General features: G+C 39.8%; 2 protein-coding genes across 4 annotated transcripts; both read right to left on the reverse strand.

Annotated features, from left to right (window-relative positions):
• Positions 1 to 289: 289 nt before the first annotated feature.
• macc1 (MET transcriptional regulator MACC1) lies at positions 290 to 6,802 on the reverse strand. Of its 2 annotated transcripts, XM_031298986.2 has the most exons (5): positions 6,630 to 6,802; positions 4,318 to 4,440; positions 2,177 to 4,215; positions 1,730 to 1,918; positions 290 to 1,592 (listed from the first exon to the last, which is right to left on the reverse strand). In XM_031298986.2, exons 2-5 carry the CDS (start codon positions 4,430 to 4,432, stop codon positions 1,389 to 1,391), a joined length of 2,547 nt encoding a protein of 848 aa, XP_031154846.1. In that variant the 5' UTR covers positions 4,433 to 4,440; positions 6,630 to 6,802; the 3' UTR covers positions 290 to 1,388. The 2 variants fall into 2 exon arrangements, with proteins under 2 accessions (XP_031154846.1, XP_035862381.1); XM_036006488.1 differs by lacking the exon at positions 6,630 to 6,802 and having other exon boundaries at positions 4,318 to 4,450.
• Positions 6,803 to 13,625: 6,823 nt separating this feature from the next.
• On the reverse strand, positions 13,626 to 16,731 carry sp8b (sp8 transcription factor b). Of its 2 annotated transcripts, none has more exons than XM_031298982.2 (2): positions 16,516 to 16,731; positions 13,626 to 16,067 (listed from the first exon to the last, which is right to left on the reverse strand). In XM_031298982.2, the coding sequence occupies exons 1-2, from the start codon at positions 16,534 to 16,536 to the stop codon at positions 14,730 to 14,732; spliced, it is 1,359 nt and encodes a 452-aa protein (XP_031154842.1). In that variant the 5' UTR covers positions 16,537 to 16,731; the 3' UTR covers positions 13,626 to 14,729. The 2 variants fall into 2 exon arrangements, with proteins under 2 accessions (XP_031154842.1, XP_031154845.1); XM_031298985.2 differs by lacking the exon at positions 16,516 to 16,731 and adding an exon at positions 16,252 to 16,503.
• Positions 16,732 to 19,622: the final 2,891 nt, after the last annotated feature.

Genomic DNA, 19,622 nt, shown 5'->3' on the forward strand with positions numbered 1-19,622 from the left:
ACACAAAGCTCTCAGCTGAAACTAGTTTAAACAAACAGTGTTAGGAAAAGCAAACAGTCAGAGAAAATCAGTGGAAAACACAAGTACTTTGTTTCTATGGTGTGATTTAACACAACCAAGCTGGAAAAATTACAAATGTTGCATAAGTTGGTAAGTATTGAAATATGATTTAAATAACAAGTACAGTAGTTTAGTAGCACTTTTTCAAATTAGCTATTTTATTTTTCATATTTTTATATATTTCATTATTAGTTATTTTATCTCCGCATTTATAAGCAAACGGATCAGATAGTTTACTGCAGTTAATATTTATTTATATCTAATGCAACACATCTCCATTTCAGTATCAAAGACATCAATCGTCTAACATTTCAGTGACTGAAGGCACTTTCTGGCACCACTAAACAATAAGGTTTCTATTTAGCAATGAAAACATGATCATACAAAGACAATTGTTACATTGTCAACCTTGTGAAATGATCTGCTTTGTACATATCTAAAACATTACACTATAAAAACAATAGCAAATAAACTAATATTTAAGACAATAGTTCATGACACTTGTAAAGTAGCATCTTAATGGTTCGTTTACTGGCATCAGGAAACTTTCACTTTGGTAGAACATTCTTATTTTCAGCACACAAACGCCAATAAAGATGAATGTACCGTCAGTACTGCAACCCTTGAGATTGTTTGTTAGCAACAGTGTTCACATTATTTTTTTTTAAATATACAAACTTTCACCGGACCCAGATGACGTGGACCTTATAAAAAATAACGGAATACAGTCAGGAAAGAAATCAAATTAGATACATAAATAATAATTTAACCTGCTCTTCAGGTAATGCACATGTGCAGACATACTAAATGTATTGGGTTAGCCTACTATTAAACAGCAAAAAAATAAAAGATTAAAACAAATATTGATACGCCAGTTGAGATTATTGATACCCAGGACAGTTGATGTCAGTCGGGAACTACTGACCTCATAAACAATTGACTGAAAATGATCTACCAAAATGAACTTTCATGATAAGGCTTCATCACATTGGCACAGCCATATATAGAGAAAAGTGACAAACTACTACTACTACTTCTTTCTTCTCTTTGCAAGATGAAGTTACATTCCTTCATCAAAAATTGTGAGAACATATTTTACATTCATCAACTGAGATCCAAACATTAGTGCAAAGTACCTCATCAAATTTCCATAAAGTAGTTTCTAATGCTTTGTGTAAAAATGACAAATGGCAAAACAATGCCATAACAAAAAAGAGCCAAGTAATGTCAAAAACATCCAAAAACCTTATTGCTGTGTAACAAAACCTCTCTGTTTTCCCCAAGTGCGTGGATGTTGCAGTTATCACGAGAGTGTGCTTGCATAAAGTTTAGGAATTTGGGTATGCAGAGGCTCGAAAGATATCGAGACAGTTTGCTGTGATGAGGGCGCCAGTCAGCTGCCTCCACTGTCTGGTGGCAGGGTTTTTCATTTTGTCCAGGACCAGGTGCAGATCCTGGATCATGTCTCTGTAGCTGTCTCCATACCGCAGACTCCAGGAGTACAGGAAGTCATAAGCAGGTTTCCACATTGACTGAAACAGAACAGGAAATACAGGAATCAATTTGTAGAATACAATGCACTTCATATTCACTTGAGAAATGCCACAAGGTCAGTGTTATCTGCTCTAAATACATTGCTTGCTGTGTCAACGTGTACTGTTAAACTGACCTGGGAACTGACTTCTCCACTCTTCCCTCGGTGCGGCGCCTCGTATCCCGCTATCTGAGCGCTGGAGAGTTTTGCCATCTTCTCAGCGAGCTCCCGCCATCGAACTCCCAGCTCCACAGCGGTGGACAAAATGACTGTGTTCTGAATCAGCTGGGCCACAAGATTCACAGAGTCCATCTTCAACAGACCCTGTGGTGATTAAACGCAGAGATAAAACTGTCACAAAACCATGGAAAGCACAGGCCATCAGAACATACAGGCTGTGAAATTGATATAGCATGAGTGGTGGGTTGTGTGTGCATGTCCATTATTTTATGAATTTGCTGTTTTTCTTAATTGTTTCTTATATGTAGCGCTAACAAATAATTAAATGTAAAATAAAAATATTCTCTTTCACTAACAATGAATTTATCAGGAAATTTAAAATGATCGTTTTTCTCTACTTACCAACATGAGCTCATGCAGAAATTTTTTCCTGCTCTTCTCAGCATGGCAGTCTTCCTTAAGCTTTTCCAGTATGCAGGCCACTTTATCAGCCTGAGTTTCAGCGTGCCTGTGTGTGATGGTGTCCAGTGACAGATTGCTGTACCCTAAAGCATCAGCCAAACCTCTCCAGCTGGTTATGTGTTCAGTGACCAGCGTCTGGATGGCGGAGTACATGTAAGTAAGCTTTTTGAAAGGCAGCGTCATGTTGTCCAAGAGGACCTCGGTGGTGATTTCAATGCCGGAGAAGTCCATCACTTGGTCTCTGGTTATGAGCTTGACGTTCTTGCAGTGAACCAAACCAGTCCTGCCTCGGAGGAATCCAATATACCACTCCTTTACTTTTGAGTTACCCACTGACCTGACCGTCTCTCTGGATAAGAGAGCCACAGTGTCCCCTTTGAAATACTCCAGAAGGTAGTCTACACGTGGCTGACGGAGGACTGACTTTAGGGCTACACCATAGCACTGTAGGTTCACAGGTCTGTCTGTGAATTTGGGGATATCTGTAACACTTTCCTCAGGAATAGGTGGGCTTCTTGTCATTTCAATCCGCTTTTCTATCTGCATCGACATTCGCTTTTCTGATCTGATGGGTGCTGCGGGAGGGGAAGCTACCTGGAAATGTGCAACAGTTGCAGTGTTTGATTCCTCTACTTGTAGATCTAATTTAAAAGGAGTCATTTTTGCATTACCGGCACAAGCTAACGCAACTGGCAGATGCAAAACTATCCCTATTTTGAGCTGACTTTGTCTCACTTCTTTCAGTTTGTCCTCAGGTTTGATTTTAAACATGGAGTCTGTGAGGCTAATACCGACATGCAGGTTGTTCAGTTTGTCTGGTTTAAACCCATGTTTTCCCCAAAGCTGCAGCACAAGAGGAGGTGCGTTTTTGTTTCCTCTGCAGGTAACTGAAAACGGAAGCCTTGGCGGAACGTCCTCATGACCGCAAACCACTATTACGACCTTAAATGATGGATGGATGTACCTGGGACCATAAACTGCTACTGTGATTTGGCGATCAAGGTAATCCCACACTGATCTAGCAGGAGCCTGTATTGCAGAGGCCTCCGCAACTGCAATCACATAAAAATGTGTCTTCAGGTCCTGCAGCTTCATCTGCATCATGTTCTTGTAAATGTAACAGTTGTTCACTTTAAGATAAGGGCCCTCTCTTTTGATGGACACCAGCCCGACCACAGTAGTCATCATCTGACTCAATGGGTCGCTCTTCACCTCTCCAGCCAGTTTCATCTCCAGAGAGATGCACTGCTTTATGTTGATGTTGCTGAGGACCACCTCTAGAAGTGGACTCATGGTTGTCACATAGTTGTTATTGAGTCCAGGAGGAGGATCTAGTATTGCTTTCAGTGTAACTTCCTGGACTTCTCCAGGAGGAACATGGCCTTCTGGGATATGGATGCTAATTTCTGAGTCTGGCAACTGTACTGAGCCTCCAGTATGGCCGATCTTGCAGATGACCTGAAAGTCAGTGGCCTGTGTCTGAGCCCACCCTGGACTCTGGCTCATCAGATTTAAGTCCAGACATGAGCGGGTTAGCTGCCTGTGGCTCAGCCAGGCCATCTTGTAGGCCTCTCTATCATTCTTTAGCCACTCAAAATCTGGGTTCAGCACCGGCCCAGGCGGTCTGAAGCTGTTCTCCCGTTTTGGCACTTTTCTCTCCAGATCATCCAGGATGTCTGAAGCACTTCTACATCTCCCAGATCTGTTGCTGACTTTTTGTATGTTTTCCAAAAACGTCCCATTGTCTTCATCAGAAGATGTGCTAAAGGCGTCATCATCATTTGTGTCCAAATGTTTTTTATTGTCTTGTTTTACAGTTGATGTGTTGGAATTGTGTTTGTTTGTGCTGCTGTGCACAATGTCATCTAAGAAAGGGTTTGATCCAGACAGTTTGTTCCAAAAGGGATTTTTTGACTGAGATGAACCTGCGACCTCTGGCTGTAAAATTTGCCACTCGGAGTTCTGTGTCACATACCCACCTGGGAAAATATTTAGAGTTTGGTTAGGACGTCTATTAACATTATCAGAAGGTTTTCAGATTTAGAGCACAGGTTGCCTCTGCTTCAAAGTGAGAATTTTACCATTCAGGTTGTCACTGGTTGAGACTTTGTCATCCAGATCAATCAGTGTCCCCTCAGATTTACTCCGCATGAGACTCCCAACACGATGGAAGGACATTGCTCTTCCAGCTGCCATATTTTCATCTGTAAACATAAAACAATGTATTGTTTTCATTTCTAAATTTACCTACAGCCTTTTACTACTCAAAAACATGACTTTATTCCTTAAAGGGGTGATAGAATGCAAAACTGATTTTACCTTGTCATAGTTGAAAAACGACAGTTTGGAGGGTACATAGGACATACATAGAACCTCAAAATCCCATTGACGCCTCTTTTCTCTGCAAATCTCACAATTTGAAACTGCTGCTGAAAACGGGCGAATCTCAACAAAGCTAAAAGTTGACGTCAACTCCTCAACTCCTACCTTATTTGTCTCTAGTCTTTATCACGCCCCAACATTTACATAGGCTACACCACTGACCTGAGATCAGCTTAGTCTTCTGAATCTAGGTCACGCAGAGCTCAGAACATTCATTAAACATTGTTCGTCTGCTACTTAATTACTAAATTCACTTCTGAGACTTTTTTATGCAAGAAATCAACTATGTAGAGGTCAAATATCTGCCGTTTTACTGTGTGTCGGAGTTCAGCAGGAGCTCAGTAGGCTAATGTGACAGCGGCTGGTGCTGCCTCGCCGCCCGGCGTGTCATCCTTCACAGACCCCGGCCTGCTGGGAGCTAGATGGATCTCCGTCACGGCCGACAGCCCGCGCTCCATACCTGCGCAAAGTCACCATTTCTGGGTTACTAGACTACCAAATGCCAAGGCCCTGACGGAGCTCCAGGGCCTGCAGCTCGCTGCTCTCCCTCCCCTCTTCCTGCTAAATGGCCGGTGTGTGTGAGTGAGAGCGCGGTCAGTGAGAGCGCGGTCAGTCTGACGAGCGATGTCTCGTCAGACTGTGTGGAGCTCATAAAGTCCGACACGTCTTACCAAATTTGCAATTAGCCATCAATTTTCGTAAAATGGCCCGTATTTGAGCTTTATATAGTTGATTTCTCGCATAAAAAAGTCTCAGAAGTGAATTTAGTAACGAAACATTGCAGTGTCTGAAATATGAGACCTGCTGTCTCGTCTCCAATGTGTATGTAGTTCGCTCAACCAATCAGCACGCAGCTCATCTAGATATTCATGAGCATACCATATTTGGAAGAAAAGCTCTCGTTCCAAATAGGACAAAAACACAGGGATGCATAAAGGCCCATAAAATAGCAACCGGGACATTTTCAGCCAAATCAATATTAAATACCCTATTAGGAGACCTTAAGGAACAGTGTGAAATACCCTATATAATCATTATATCACCCCTTTAAACAATGCAACCAGGGGCCCTGAAGTAGAACAAAATGAATACCCAATATGCAGATATCCCATACTTATTGATATACAGTATGGCTGAAACAATTAGTCAATTAATTGATTAGTTGATCAACAGAAAATTAATCACAACAATATTAATGACTTATGACTTGAACATGTTATATTGGGTTCTTTGAGATTGTACAGTGCACTTGTCATTACTTTCCATCTACATTTTACAAAAGATAATTCAAGAAAATAAGAGGCAGATATATTGATTAAATAAAATGAATTGTTAGATGCAAATAAAAAGATAAGCAGACATACATTTTGAAATGCTGTGATGCATGACAGCAACCTACACCTACACAAAAAAAGACATGAGAGTACATTTGTTCTGTCTTAAGGGAGCCTCAGGCTTTCTGCAGTCTGTTACAGAAAAATGAAAATTGTTCCAAAGCACAGAATAAAGCCTAGACTCTTCAGTCTGTCACTTGTTTGTGTAAAAGGACACTACCCATTCATGACTTGTCACAGTGAGTCAGTCATTAATAATGTGGTTTCTTACACCAGTGCACAAAAACAGGTTGGTCTTGTCAAGCCTATGACAGTAATCGGTTCTCTCAGTGCTCCATGCTATGATTAAAGCGCAGTGTCTCTACTACTGACAGTACAAATGTAGCCTATATTTAATCAGATGCAAATATTCTCAAAGAAATCTGACATTTAGTAATAATCCAGAGTAAAACAAAACAACAATCTGCAACAGGTTAAGATATAAAAGCTCCAACTTCACTAACCACAGCTGCAACAGTCACACTGACATGTAGCCTCTCAGTGTCAGCGTCTGAACAAGTGTGTGTGATCAGTAGTTACATATTAATAAAGCTATTATCTACAGGCCATTTCCTATTGTGAAAACCCGACAAGAAAAACAATCAAATACGAAAAAAGAAAAGAAGTTTAAATCTCACCGTCGGCATGAGATGGTTGTAGTTTTGTTTCTGAGCGTTGTCAGGAAAAGAGGTCAATCCACTATCATTTACACTTTTTTTTCTATGGCGTACGATGTTCACCTCCTCACGTTACAGCTCTTTACTCTGTTTGCTCTCAGGCACGGAGCATTTTGGGGCTGAGAGTTTAGAATGATACAGGAACCCCGGCGAAGGAGTGGCATCTCACGGTTTAGGACCACAATACCCACAATGCACCTGTCTGTTTACGCACAATACTTTACAACACCTGAAACTGAGCGATAGTTTCGAGGGTGAGTTTAGTGATAAGCCACAGGCATGCGGCTGCAAAAATATGCTGACACAGATTAGAGGTTACAGGGGATGAGGAGACACACAACAAACAAGCTTAATCGAACCGGTTAACATTTAGCCTAAAGATAAATTAGGCTGTTAGTTAAATATATAATACTGCTTGTGAAGTCCACACAGCATTGGAAGAATTTGGCTGTAAAAACAGGTGCTTATATGTTTGTTGCAGTAGTTTATATTGAAAAGACAGAAATACCCCACACACACACACACACACACACACACACACACACACACACACACAAAATTGTCATAACAGTAGTTCTCCTACTTCTTGCTTTGTTTTTCATTTAAAACTTATTTCAGTAACAACTATTTCTTGCTGTTGGCTTTTATTGATTTTACTGTTGGTCATCACTGCTGTTTTGAGTGACTGTAGGTCAAAGCTAAAATAAACTGAGGTTAATCTCATCAAGTCATGTTATCTCACTGAAAAGGTTATACAAATTTTACATATTTACATACGTATATAGCAGTATACAGCATATATATATATATATATATATATATATATATATATATATATATATATATATATATATATATATATATATATATAATTTTTTTTTAAATTCTTTTTTATTTTAAAGATTATTTTTTTGGGCTTTTCCGCCTTTAATGGATAGGACAGCTAGGTGAGAAAGAGGAGAGAGAGGGGGAAGACATGCAGGAAATCGTCCCAGGTCGGACTCGAACTAGCTCTACTAGCCAACCTGGCCATAATCCCTAACATATTAAATCGTTATTGAAATAATACAACAGGAAACCACTATACCTCTTTGGGAGAGGCCTACTGTTTATTTTGCAACTGTTATCTTTGGTGATCAATACCCAGGCTGACATTTAAATGTTATGTCAGAGCTGTTCTGGTATTTGGATGCAGGCCCTGGCATCCAAGTTCTCAAGGAATGCAACTAAGCACTCTTGAGAAGATTATGAACTTTCATGAAGCAAATGTGGTCAGTGGCTGCAGCAGCCTGGACTTTCACATAGCTACTTAACATCCCCTTACTTATTTTTAGCTATATCTGCACTGTTTTACAACATTCATTATGATCCTGACCTGTGCATGCATGATGTTGGTGTTAACTGCTGGAATATGAAACAAAACTGATACAATCTGCATGCCTCCCACATTCCCCCAGAACATGGTTACAATTATTTCATTATCAGCACAGAGTCGGATCATTTAGTATCAGGTATTTGAAACAGAAGACAGATGTGTGAGCAAATTCTGCTCTCTTGTGGCTGTCTTGAGAATAAACTTTTAAAACGCATACATGTTGATATTTACTCCAGCTGGAAATAACTAAGTCAGGAATTATTGAAAGACAGGCTAATGTTGTTGTTGTTGTGGTTGTTGTTTTATGAGACGTGTTGACAGCAAGAAGAAAGAAACAAGAACTTTCACATGTCGCAGTAAGAAAAGCACAGGTGTAAATAATACAAATTAATAATGGCTGAATTCCATTTAGCTGCTTCAGTTTAAGGTTGATGAGATTGTGCATGATATCTCAGTGTCACACTGTCGTTGACGTTATTAGTAACACTTTTCTTACTGTGTCAGGTCAAAATATCTGCTGTGGAAAGAGACAGTCATCAATAATAAGATGTGTATCATGAGGTACCGGTATTAATGAAAATGCTCTATTAGCTTCACATATTTTTCTATCTACGTTCTGATCCATTGTAGCCTGTGCTTACATGTACTGTATGTTGTCTGTAAAAATCTTGATTCAAGCACATAATTGTGTGTTTACAGTATTTTACACAAGTATAACTACACAAATCAATTCTTTGGAGTATGCACATTATCAAGTATAATGTTTTTAATACTTAAACAACAAGCATTGGCCTTTTATTTCATCTTAAAAGAATGGCTTTGTCATGTTGATATGGATAAAACTGAAAATTGTTGAACCTGTTGAACAGATTATTATATAATATGGATTCAGCAACAGTATAACTTAAATGCCTCTTCTGCTAATGTAGTATTTACACCTTGGGGGAAGGATTTTTTTTTTGTAGAAAGCACTTTTTTTTTTTGTTGGTACATTTCACATCTAACTTCACTGATACGATTTGTTAAATTAGATTTGAAGATCATTTTGTGTGCTTGTTCAGGAAAAGAACAATTCAGTTTACATAAAGTGATATCACTTTGTAATTCATAACTTTCAAATTTCGAAATGGTGAAACTTACATGTTTGTGCCTCTTGGTGGAGCCATTTCTCTACCGCTTATTTGGTTAGACTTCAGTGTGTTTTATTCTAAAACCAGAGAGCGGATGTCTTATCTGTTTGTTTTAGATTTTCACCACTCCAACAAATAAAGAATTATCTGCTAAACCAAAACAGACTGAAGCAGAAGCAGTGATTCATCACCATATGACTGCGGTTATATTAAAGACCGAAATAAATAGTTGTAAAACTTGGTATATACACTGTCACTATCAGTGGATGGAATACAAACAAGTAGCCTTTAACAAATAAATATAACAACTATAACAAATGTCCATCAACATTTCCCAGAGTCCAGATTTTTCTTTGTCCGACCAACAGTCCAAAACCCAAATATATTCAATTTACTGTAATATAAAACAGGGGAAACAGCAAATCCTCATGTTTGAAAAGCTGGAACCATCAAACGTTTGACATTTTTTGTTTAAAAATCGAGTTGTTATTTAATAGTTGCCAATACATTTTCTGTTGCTCAAGTAATCGAGCAATTGTTGCAACTCTCAGGAGCAGTGTGACTTTGTTGATAAAAATCATCAGGATGGGTTTCATAGAGAAACGTGGCTGCATTTAATGCGATCATTTCTTTAAATCTCATGCTTATTCTGGTTCATGTGAGTTTCACAGCCTCAAGGACTTTGAGGTGATCCCCCCCCGATATCACAGGAGAATATACATGTTTTAGTCTCTCTTTCATCGACGGTGTCCCCTCGTTTGTTTTCATGTAGAAAAGTAGTTCCCCCTTTGATCCTGTGGTGAACAGTATTTATTTCATAGACAGTGATGTGTTGAAATCATTAAATCGGACTCTGGAAAACCCTCAGTGAGGTTCAGTGTGCAGGTATTCAACTCAGCGATCAGACAGGTGAAACACCACCTGTGACATGAATGAATGAATCTAAATTGCTGAAAGCATTGTATAAGGGCACCTCTGTCAGGGTTGCAGCAATTACTGTTAATTATTTTGACTAACCTCTTAGCCTTGTCAAATTTCCATTCCCAGGAGATTGGTTGGTTTGATGACAATGACAGTGCGGTTGGTGGTTTTAACCACAAAATTGGCCACAGATGCATCATCGGTGAGAGGTGTTACCACAACACTGTGATTTGCTGGTAGAGCTAGAAAACCCAATATATCTCATCATACCAATAGCAGCTGGTATTTTCATGAAGCCTCATGTGAAACCTTGTGTGATTCAGCTTGAATTTTATTAAGTGGGATACAACCTCAACATTACTGATACATCCACGTGTCTATCATCCAGTGTAGGATAATGTTATTTCTCCTTTGTGTTTTCTAGGTGACTGGATCAGAGGCTGGGTTTGGCTTCCAACACATTGCATGCTCTGACCAAAGCTGTTATTGTGGCCTTCATCCACAATTGGCAGCTCACCCTCCTCATCATGGCATGTGTGCACTTACCTCTCTGAGGCCTACTTAATTGAAATGAGTGCAGCGGGGACACTACTGTGAGGACCAGGTAAAGCAGCAACAATCTGAGAAGGTGTTAATAACATGACAACACAGAGCCGTCCACTGTGAGACATTAGGCCAAAATTACTCTGTTAATTTTTGATATTTACTTTTTGACTCTTTTTATATGTTAGTCATCTGTTTAGGCAGTTGAAAACTTGAAGGCTGTTGTGTTTTGACAGGAAAATATGGCAGCTCTCAAATGTTCAAGGCCAGTTTGATTCAAACATATCACTTCACACATTGTAATAGCAGTTTGTAGGGACATTGTCCAATTAAGCCAATGTTCTCCAATCCATGTTAATGTATTTTTATGAAATATATTTTCCATTTTTTTTTTTTACTTTGCCCATAATAGATAAAAAAAATGTTTTTTCCTTAAGACTAAATCTGAAATAGCCCAGTGTTAAAAACATAAAAAAAACATATTTGTCTAACCTTATGCTAAAGAGAAAACTTGACAAGTATTGATGTGTTCCCAAAGTCTTTTTTTTGTGTGAATATATTTGCTATCTTGAGTGGTGAACGGCCTTTTTTTATTGTCTCTGACTGTACCGAAACAAATGCCGCAACCCCAAAAACTTGAACGATAGCTTGTGGCAACCGGAGTTACAGCAAAGACAGAATACAACCTGCAAGTACACATGGCACCTAATCTCTGGCTGTAATTACTCACTGTTTCATGAATATTAAAGCATAACTAATTCAAGGGGGATTGGTGTAGTGTGTAACTGTGCTGCAGGCCTTAAATGCATCTATAACTAAATCCCAAATGCCCCAGTTCTTCAGTGACCCAGCAAAGGCCACATTTCTTCAGTCAAAGCCCCGCTGAACTGATATTTCCAACCTGTTTCTTGGTTCCCCCTGTAGTTGGCTTGGTTTCACTTTTCACTTTTACTATTGTCACCGCAGCATTTTCTGCTTGACTGCACCATTGCAGAAAAATAAACCGATTAGAGGAGGCAGAGGAAGAGGATATAAAGCTGGAACCTGCTGCAACTTCATTCCTCTGAATACGTATGTGTCTACAGCTAAATGTTTACTACAATTCTGGACTTTTTCAGAAAATCCAACAAAACAGTTGGAGAGTGTGTTGGCTGACGGAAATAAAGAATACCCATCACTGTGGTGAGAGTCCTCACAATGAGGCATCCTCTGTATTGAATAGTGAGACCTGTAAGTAGGCCTACTCTAACTTCATTTTCTAATTTGCTTGTTATTTGAAACATTTTAAAAGCATCATCAGAGGCCCCTGAGTACATTTAGTTCTGATGAGTTTCTATCACCAGATTGTGCTTCAACCCCTGACTGACACACATCTAAACTAGACCTGCAGCACCTGTGATTCAAGTTGTCACAGGTGGTTGAATCACCTCATGTTGTCCTTATCAATGCAAGTGTCTCATAATGTGCCAACAAGACATCATGGATAGTGTTCAGTTGAATGTGTTACAATAAAAGCCTCAACTTTTAGTATCCGAGTTCAGTGCAACAACATGTCTTGAGATTGTTTAAATAATGCAGAGTACGTTTTCTCAGCTACCTAAAATAACACCAGAACCACAAACCATAATTTGCGTTAAAGTGAATTAAGTTTGGACTTTAAATTGATGTAGTTTAAACGTAGAAACACTAGATGGCGCTACAGTGCTGTGCATAGAAAGCAGTCTAGCAGAAGTTTGAAAGCTACTGGCTTTAGTTTGCCCTTCACGGTAAGCCCAGGAAACAGAAAACACATTATACTTAGAATAATGTAATAACTTGAAGGGCTGATGTTTTCCATTCTTTATCATTTTTGTAACACAGTTTAGAGGGTGATCTGGACGACAGTGTGAATCATGTGGTTTTAGGTGCATAGGCTACATTTGATGCATTAAAACCACAGAAACAAGAAATAAAAAATCTAAATAGTAAAAACTGCGGTTATCTCTATTATCAGGACTAACTGACAAAAAATACAAAATACAAGATGCTTGCTTAAATAAAAAAAGGCCTATTGTGTGACCTGACATCTAGTTAGGCCTACATTATTATAAAAGATTCAAATAAATAGCAAATAAAGATAAATAGCCTACATTAACAAATAAACACGTGTATTGTAGATTCTGAATTTTAGCAATAAGCAAGTAATTTAGTCTAACTTGAGATCAAGTCAAATTGAGCCCAACCTGAAGGGAACAAGACTCCGCCACAGAATTATCTTTTCTTAAATTGTATAAAACTATTTAAAATTGTACAGACTAATGTGCATAATGTAAACATGTATATGTAAACACTAAATCTAATGCGCATTTATTACCAACACAGTTTGGAATCAACAAAAGATGTGCGTGTTTTGGAGAAATGTCCGCTGACCAAGAAAGTTTGATTATAAAGAAAGGAAAAAAAACTTCTGGATTAATATTTTTGTAATTTGAACACAATTTATAAAAAGAGAAGTGACAGGTAACTTTGGAATACAATAATAATAATAATAATATAGTCATTAAAGATGAATAAAGTGGTGGGTTGACATATTATGGGTGTTTGACCTGCGTTGACTTGAGCCTCAGAAGTTTAAAGTTTTATCTTCTCGCTCAACAGAAAAACTCACCGGAAATTGTGCCTGAATTTAAATTCCTACAACACTGACCTTTTCATTTTCATTTTTATTAAGGCAGATGCTCCATTTAATTGTTTAATTGTATTATTGAAATGTAAAATAATTTCTGGGTGAGGCCTCGATCTTGCTTCTCCGGAAAAACGTGTAAAATCCACCAGATGATGTACACAGAAGTCATGAAACGCAACACCTGTGATATTTAATTAATTGTTAAAAAAAAATACATAATGTAAGAAATTATTGGCAATCTAATCATTTCGAACGTTCTGGTCTGCCTTTCAAAAACAGATTTTATCGACTCAACAATCAAACAAACTGAGTCGATCAACTGCTTCTGAATTCATACTGACTTTATTGAGTGGCTTACATAAAAAGCCATTCTCGGAGGGGAAAAAAAAATATCATTGTAAAATTAAAATCACTTTACAACATGCTTACTTAAATTAAAAGAGTGGGTAACCAGTAAATGATTTTAAAACCTTACAAATAAATTCAAAGTGCGCCTAATGACCCCTAAATACAAGAAAACTCGTGGTTAAATATAACTCCCCACAATACATTTCATATCATGTCAAAGAAAAATCCAAGTACATTTCCGTATATTTTCAAATATTTACTAGAGTCCATATACAACTAGAAATACCTATACAAAATCGTCTCCTGGACAAATACATTACTCACCTTTACATTGGGCTGTAATTATTCTAACCTACATTTCTCATTATGTACAACACATTTTGCAGCGAAGTGTATAAGTTACCTCGACTGGCCTAAGACTTGGCTTGACGCACATACTGTAGGCTGTTGAATAGCAATATGTGATATAAACCTACAACTGCTCCTCCATTATCAAACGCTTGATAGGATCAGACAGATAAAACGAAACTATCCCATCACGTATCTTACCATACTCTACAGGTACAGTATTTGTTCCTACCGAGCAGTCCATCCACAGGGACAAAAATGAACAATTTCTCCTGCTGGATAATAAAGTGCCAGAGTTTGGTTTTGAACAACATGTATGACAGTAGTAGCACAACTTTGCAGGCCTAAATGTTTCACAGCAGTGTATATATATTTTGCTTCTCCTATCCTGGGAAATAAAACATCAAGAAAGAATTCTGGATCAGATGCAAAAAAAAAAAAAGTTTGGGTTGTGCCCTGTTCCAGTGTGCCCACAATAACTTGATTACACTTTCACACCGCAGATGTATTAATGAGAATATTCTGATGGTACAGCTATGGAATTATGTAATTAGTAGTCTTAAACACTTGGAAAAAAGTCAAAGAAACGTATAGGCCAATTTTCTCGTGACAACACTCATTATGAAGCATTTCGCATACACAAAAGTATGTCCACTTTCGTGTCGTCTCGGACAAATCCATCACAACACTTTGTTGTTTTACAGTTTTTTTTACTTCACTGAGGGGAGTTTTTAGAGGCCGTTCATGCCTACTCCCTGGGTTGACTCAGGTGGGTGCAACAGGTCGGGGGAATGGCACGGAGGGCTTCCCGGCGCGCTGTGCTCGCTGTCGGTATCACTCCCCCTCTTCCCTCCGCTGCCCCCGGAGCCAGAGCCGGCGGATCCTCCGGCGCTGTGAGTTTTTACATGTTTACTCAGGTGATCGCTACGCATAAATCTCTTGTTGCACACCGGGCAGGCGAATCTTTTCTCCCCGGTGTGTGTGCGTAAATGTCGCTGGAGCTCGTCGGAGCGCGTGAACCTCTTACCGCAAAAGAGCCAGTTGCACACAAACGGCCTCTCGCCTGTGTGCCACCTCAAATGCGCCTTTAGGTGCGACGTTTTCCCGTAAACCTTCCCACAACCGGGGATGTGACAGCTGTGGAGACCTTTTCTCCGGAGGCTGGCGCCCGCCGGTCCCAGTCTCTCCGCCTCCTGGCAGTTTGGACAGTCGCAGGTGGCTCTGCCTGAGTATCGCCGGGCAGATGACCTCGGAGACCCCGCTAAAGATGCAGGTGGACCCCCGGAGAGCATAGTCCCCCCTGCCCCGGCTAATGGAGAGGGGCTTGTGTCCGGATAAGAGGATAACACCGGCTTGAAACCGTCCATCAGGTGCTGGCCGGTTGTCAACAGGTGTGGAGAGGGACTTGTACTGAAAGCAGAGTGACTTAAACTCGAGTAATCAGAATTATATCCGCCCAAAGGAGAGTGCAAGGAGGTCTGGAGTCCACCGGAATGTAAGGACGTTTGTAGTGCTGGTCCATTAGGGTTTTGAACATCAATCCATCCCGCTCCCACATCCCACCACGCTGAGGCTCCGGTGGTGCCAACCTCTCCTGTAGGAATACCGGGATGAGACGATTTGAACCAGGATTCGTAGGGATGCGCAACGCTCATCCTGGGATAGATGCCCTGCAAACTGTCCACCGAAGTGTGCACCTTCGAGATGAAAACGGGCTGGTGGCTAGATTCTTGAGAGCTGCTCGAAACCGACGCTTGGAAAACAGAATAATCGTTTCCAAAGTGTGAACCAGGCGAGGCACCAGACGTGAGGGAAAAAGCACTGGATCCGGGGGAGGTGTTGGTGCCGAAAGAGTCCGAGATGCCGGATCCATTGCGGGACACCCCGAAGCCGGACAGGCCGGATCCGAGGCTGCAGCTGCTCGCAGTGGCTCTTTTCCACGGGTGGAAGCCTTTTCCAAATGACGAGGAATTATCCGAAATTGTCGACGGTGAAGGGCTCGGACTCCCTATTTTGTTACATGTTGCAGCTAACATGGCTAACGGAGTCGATCCTAATCTCGGCTCCTCCTGAAAGGACAAGAAAAGCTGTGAGTGACGGATCAGTCTAACAAGTTTAATGGGTTCATTACAGACATTTCTATGCAGTATTTCAGGGTAAGTAAACTGTTTTCCCAATTTGAGTCCCATTTTTTTTTTTTTTTTTTAAAGTTTTAAAATCATTTCAGTAGGCTAGAGTATCATCAATTCCTACCTGGACGAACAGAAAGTAGACAACTGAATTGCGACACAGCGCTTACAAATGCATGCCAAACAGGACACCAAGGAAAACATGCGTGTTTTGAGCACCAGGTCAAACTTCTATCCCGTCTCAGAGCCTCAGCTTTCTCACACGAACCGCTTGCTGAAAATCTAACCAACGCACTGCCTTTGCTGCTACTTTGCGGCTGCTGTAAGTTTAATCCGCCGGACAATGACAAGAACTAATTAAACCAGTAAGAAAGTCCTTTCGACTCACCCCTAGAAGTGAAGTTGCCATCACACAAAAACACTGCCCTCCTCAGAGGATCTTTTTATATTTATGAATCAGAGCACTGTTTTTTTAGAGGTGTGCAATACAATGATGTGTTCCGCCCATTCTTCCACAATTGTAGGCTCCTCTCCGGCTTTGAAGTGCCGCTGTGACACGGGCGACCAATCAGAGGCTCCGTCCCGCCGCACTGCCACATACTACCGTGAGGTCATCAATAGAGCGCCTCAGACAGCTCTCCACCCCCCACCGCCCCCTCCATAATAAAAGACAGCGGAAGGAAGGTAAAGTTAAATGAGAGTGAATTAGGAAGGAGGAATTAGGAGGCCACTTATTGAAATTTTACAGAACATCAAGTTCCATAAATTTAAAGAAAGCAGGATGACGACCTGTGCTCGGGGATGTAGATGGCGGTAAATAAAAAGGTTGGTAAACTATGACCACACCACCACCAAAAAGCTAAACAGCCACCATAGCCTAGGGCCTACTGTAAATAAATATTAAACTCCCATTTAAGTTACTTTTCCATTTACAAATTACTTCAGTGATCCTTACTGTAGGCCTATTATCTCTGCTCGAAAAGTTCCACATATAAAGTCTTTCCCCCAGATAGGCTATAGGCTAAACATTGGTCAAACTTTTAGTGGGTCAAATCACTTCATCCTGCGTATAGGCCTACGTGTGTATTTACTTCAGTGCAGACCTTGATCATTTAAGCTGCTCAAGTGTTTTATTTTATAAAAGCCTCGTCGTGTTTTTACTTCATCATATTAGAAACTTATTCTGACATAAATCACCCCGCGGGATTTTGCGTGTTTTAACTTCTTAAGAGTTAATATACACAAACTGTTAGGCTACACAAAATATAAAGGCTGCTTTGTTCTCGTCATGGACCAGTATTACACCGTGGCAAACTTTCGCATTACTGTAATTGCGTTCAATTATCTTAACAGTTTTGATTAAAACTGGTAGATGGTGCATACCGGTGGAGGATTATTCATTGTATTATGCTCTAGTCTAAAACATCAGATGATGACGATGATTATAAGGGGTCGATATGGCAGACTCTGGAGGATTTTCAGCCTTAAAATGACAACATTCAAAAAAAAAAAAAAAAAAAAATTCTCAATATAGTTTATTGGCAATATAAAGACTGTAGGTGCCGCAGGTCAACTGAGATTATTTATTAAAGTAAGTGATTGCACTCTGTGTCAGACTGAAAATAAAATGATAAGCTGGTTATATTGAATAGGTTCATCACTTTTCCCACTGACATTTACTTAAATCTACACAGGAAGCTCCTGTTACATAATAAGACTTGTAGGCAAAACGTGCGTTGAACCCTGGGACTCTCTGTGGGCGCTATTAGCATGCAGTGCGCACCGGGAGCATAAATTTCATTTGAATTTCAAATTTAATAACGCAGGAGGTTTTTAATCATCCGCAGTTTTATTTGTTTGATATTAACATGCTTATTGACCGGGTCTGTTGACCAGCTTGGTCATTACAGGACAGGGAAAAGTTAATTAAAACGACCAGGGATTATTCATCACATCATCTGCCTAACCCATGTCGCTTCCTTTATTACACAGCGTGATAGATGGACTACCTGATTAATTCTTGTGTTTCTAGGATTGGACAACAGCTTTTTGGATTAATTTACACCGCTTTACCTTCAGGTGTAAAAAAAATGAAGGAGCTAAAACTAAAACAGCTAAAATTATTCATAATGTTGCACAGTTAAAAAAACAACTCGGAAATAGATGCAGCAACATTGCACAATCTGTTATCTTAGTTATTATTCTTATGCATCACATGGTATTTAGTTGCAATTATTTAGGCTACCAATATTTAGAGACACATTTCTGACATTTATTTAAATAGGTAATACAATATATGTCTTTATTTAAAGTTATTCTTTAAATGAGTGTACGTTTGTTCTAACGCGTAAAGTGTCGCTTTAATTATTTCAGGGGAAAAGAGAACTCACAATAAGCCTTAAATGTATGACAGCAAGGACAGATTTTAGATAATCGGAAAAACACAAACACAAACATTCACATTTCTTATTGACTTTGTAGATAAGAAACAACTTGTATCGATCTGTTTTCTGATCATTCCTTATTTTATTTCCGTCCAAAATAACCAATCACACAAACTATCGAAAATCTTAGCAAGCTGTGAACATTAGGTAACAGCGTTTAAAGGCGAATAAAATGTGACAAAGTAGTGACGATAATAAAACCTACATACCGTGCGCCTCCGCTCCGCAGTGCATTGATTGACCCTCGACGTTTGCTCTCAGTAGAGTAAAACACAACATCTCCTGCTGCCGCTGGGACTGTGAACCATGCCAGATAAATGTTACACTGGCAATTCAATTAGGAATAACTTGGAAAATATCCTCCGATCCCTGTTTTCCCATACACCCAAACTCCCAACAGGTATGAGATACACATATTATTTGTACATATAATTCGAGTTTATATTTCAGCATAAAACAATTAAACACCTGTGATCATGCTGGTTTTCCCCTTTCATCTTCCTGCTAGAGGGGATGGTCGTTCACAATATTATGCGCAATAGTGATTTTACGCATTTGGAGAGCAAGGTATGGGCTGCAGCTACAGGGGACATGTTGGCCTCTGGTGACAAATTACCAAGCGATAATACCAGCAAGACTGATGTCAGAGGTCAGCGTGATAACTGTTCGACAGGAAACGTCTTGCTGCTGGAGCTACAGCGGTACAATATATTTATATATGTGCACTTCAAATTGTGATTGTACAATTTATTCTTATCGCACTACCTCTCCAAAAAAAAAAAACTCCTTTTGTTGCCTGTTGCGTTCAGAGGGTCGGTCCTAGTTCATATGGTGTGCACAGGTTGTTCTTATCACACGGCTGTAACTGCAAGCCGCATAGAACAGATGTCCCTATTGAAGGCTTTCTTCTCCTACACACATGGGCTATATTACCATCATGAAATCAAACTCAAAACCTGTCCCTTTCGCCACCATAATGACCGAGTTATTCTGGGCCGCTGAGCACGAACAAAGTGTGTTCAATATTGCGTGCTCCAGAATCACTCTGCTT

This window comes from Sander lucioperca, chromosome 10, assembly GCF_008315115.2.
Source record: "Sander lucioperca isolate FBNREF2018 chromosome 10, SLUC_FBN_1.2, whole genome shotgun sequence".
NCBI lineage: Eukaryota > Metazoa > Chordata > Actinopteri > Perciformes > Percidae > Sander > Sander lucioperca.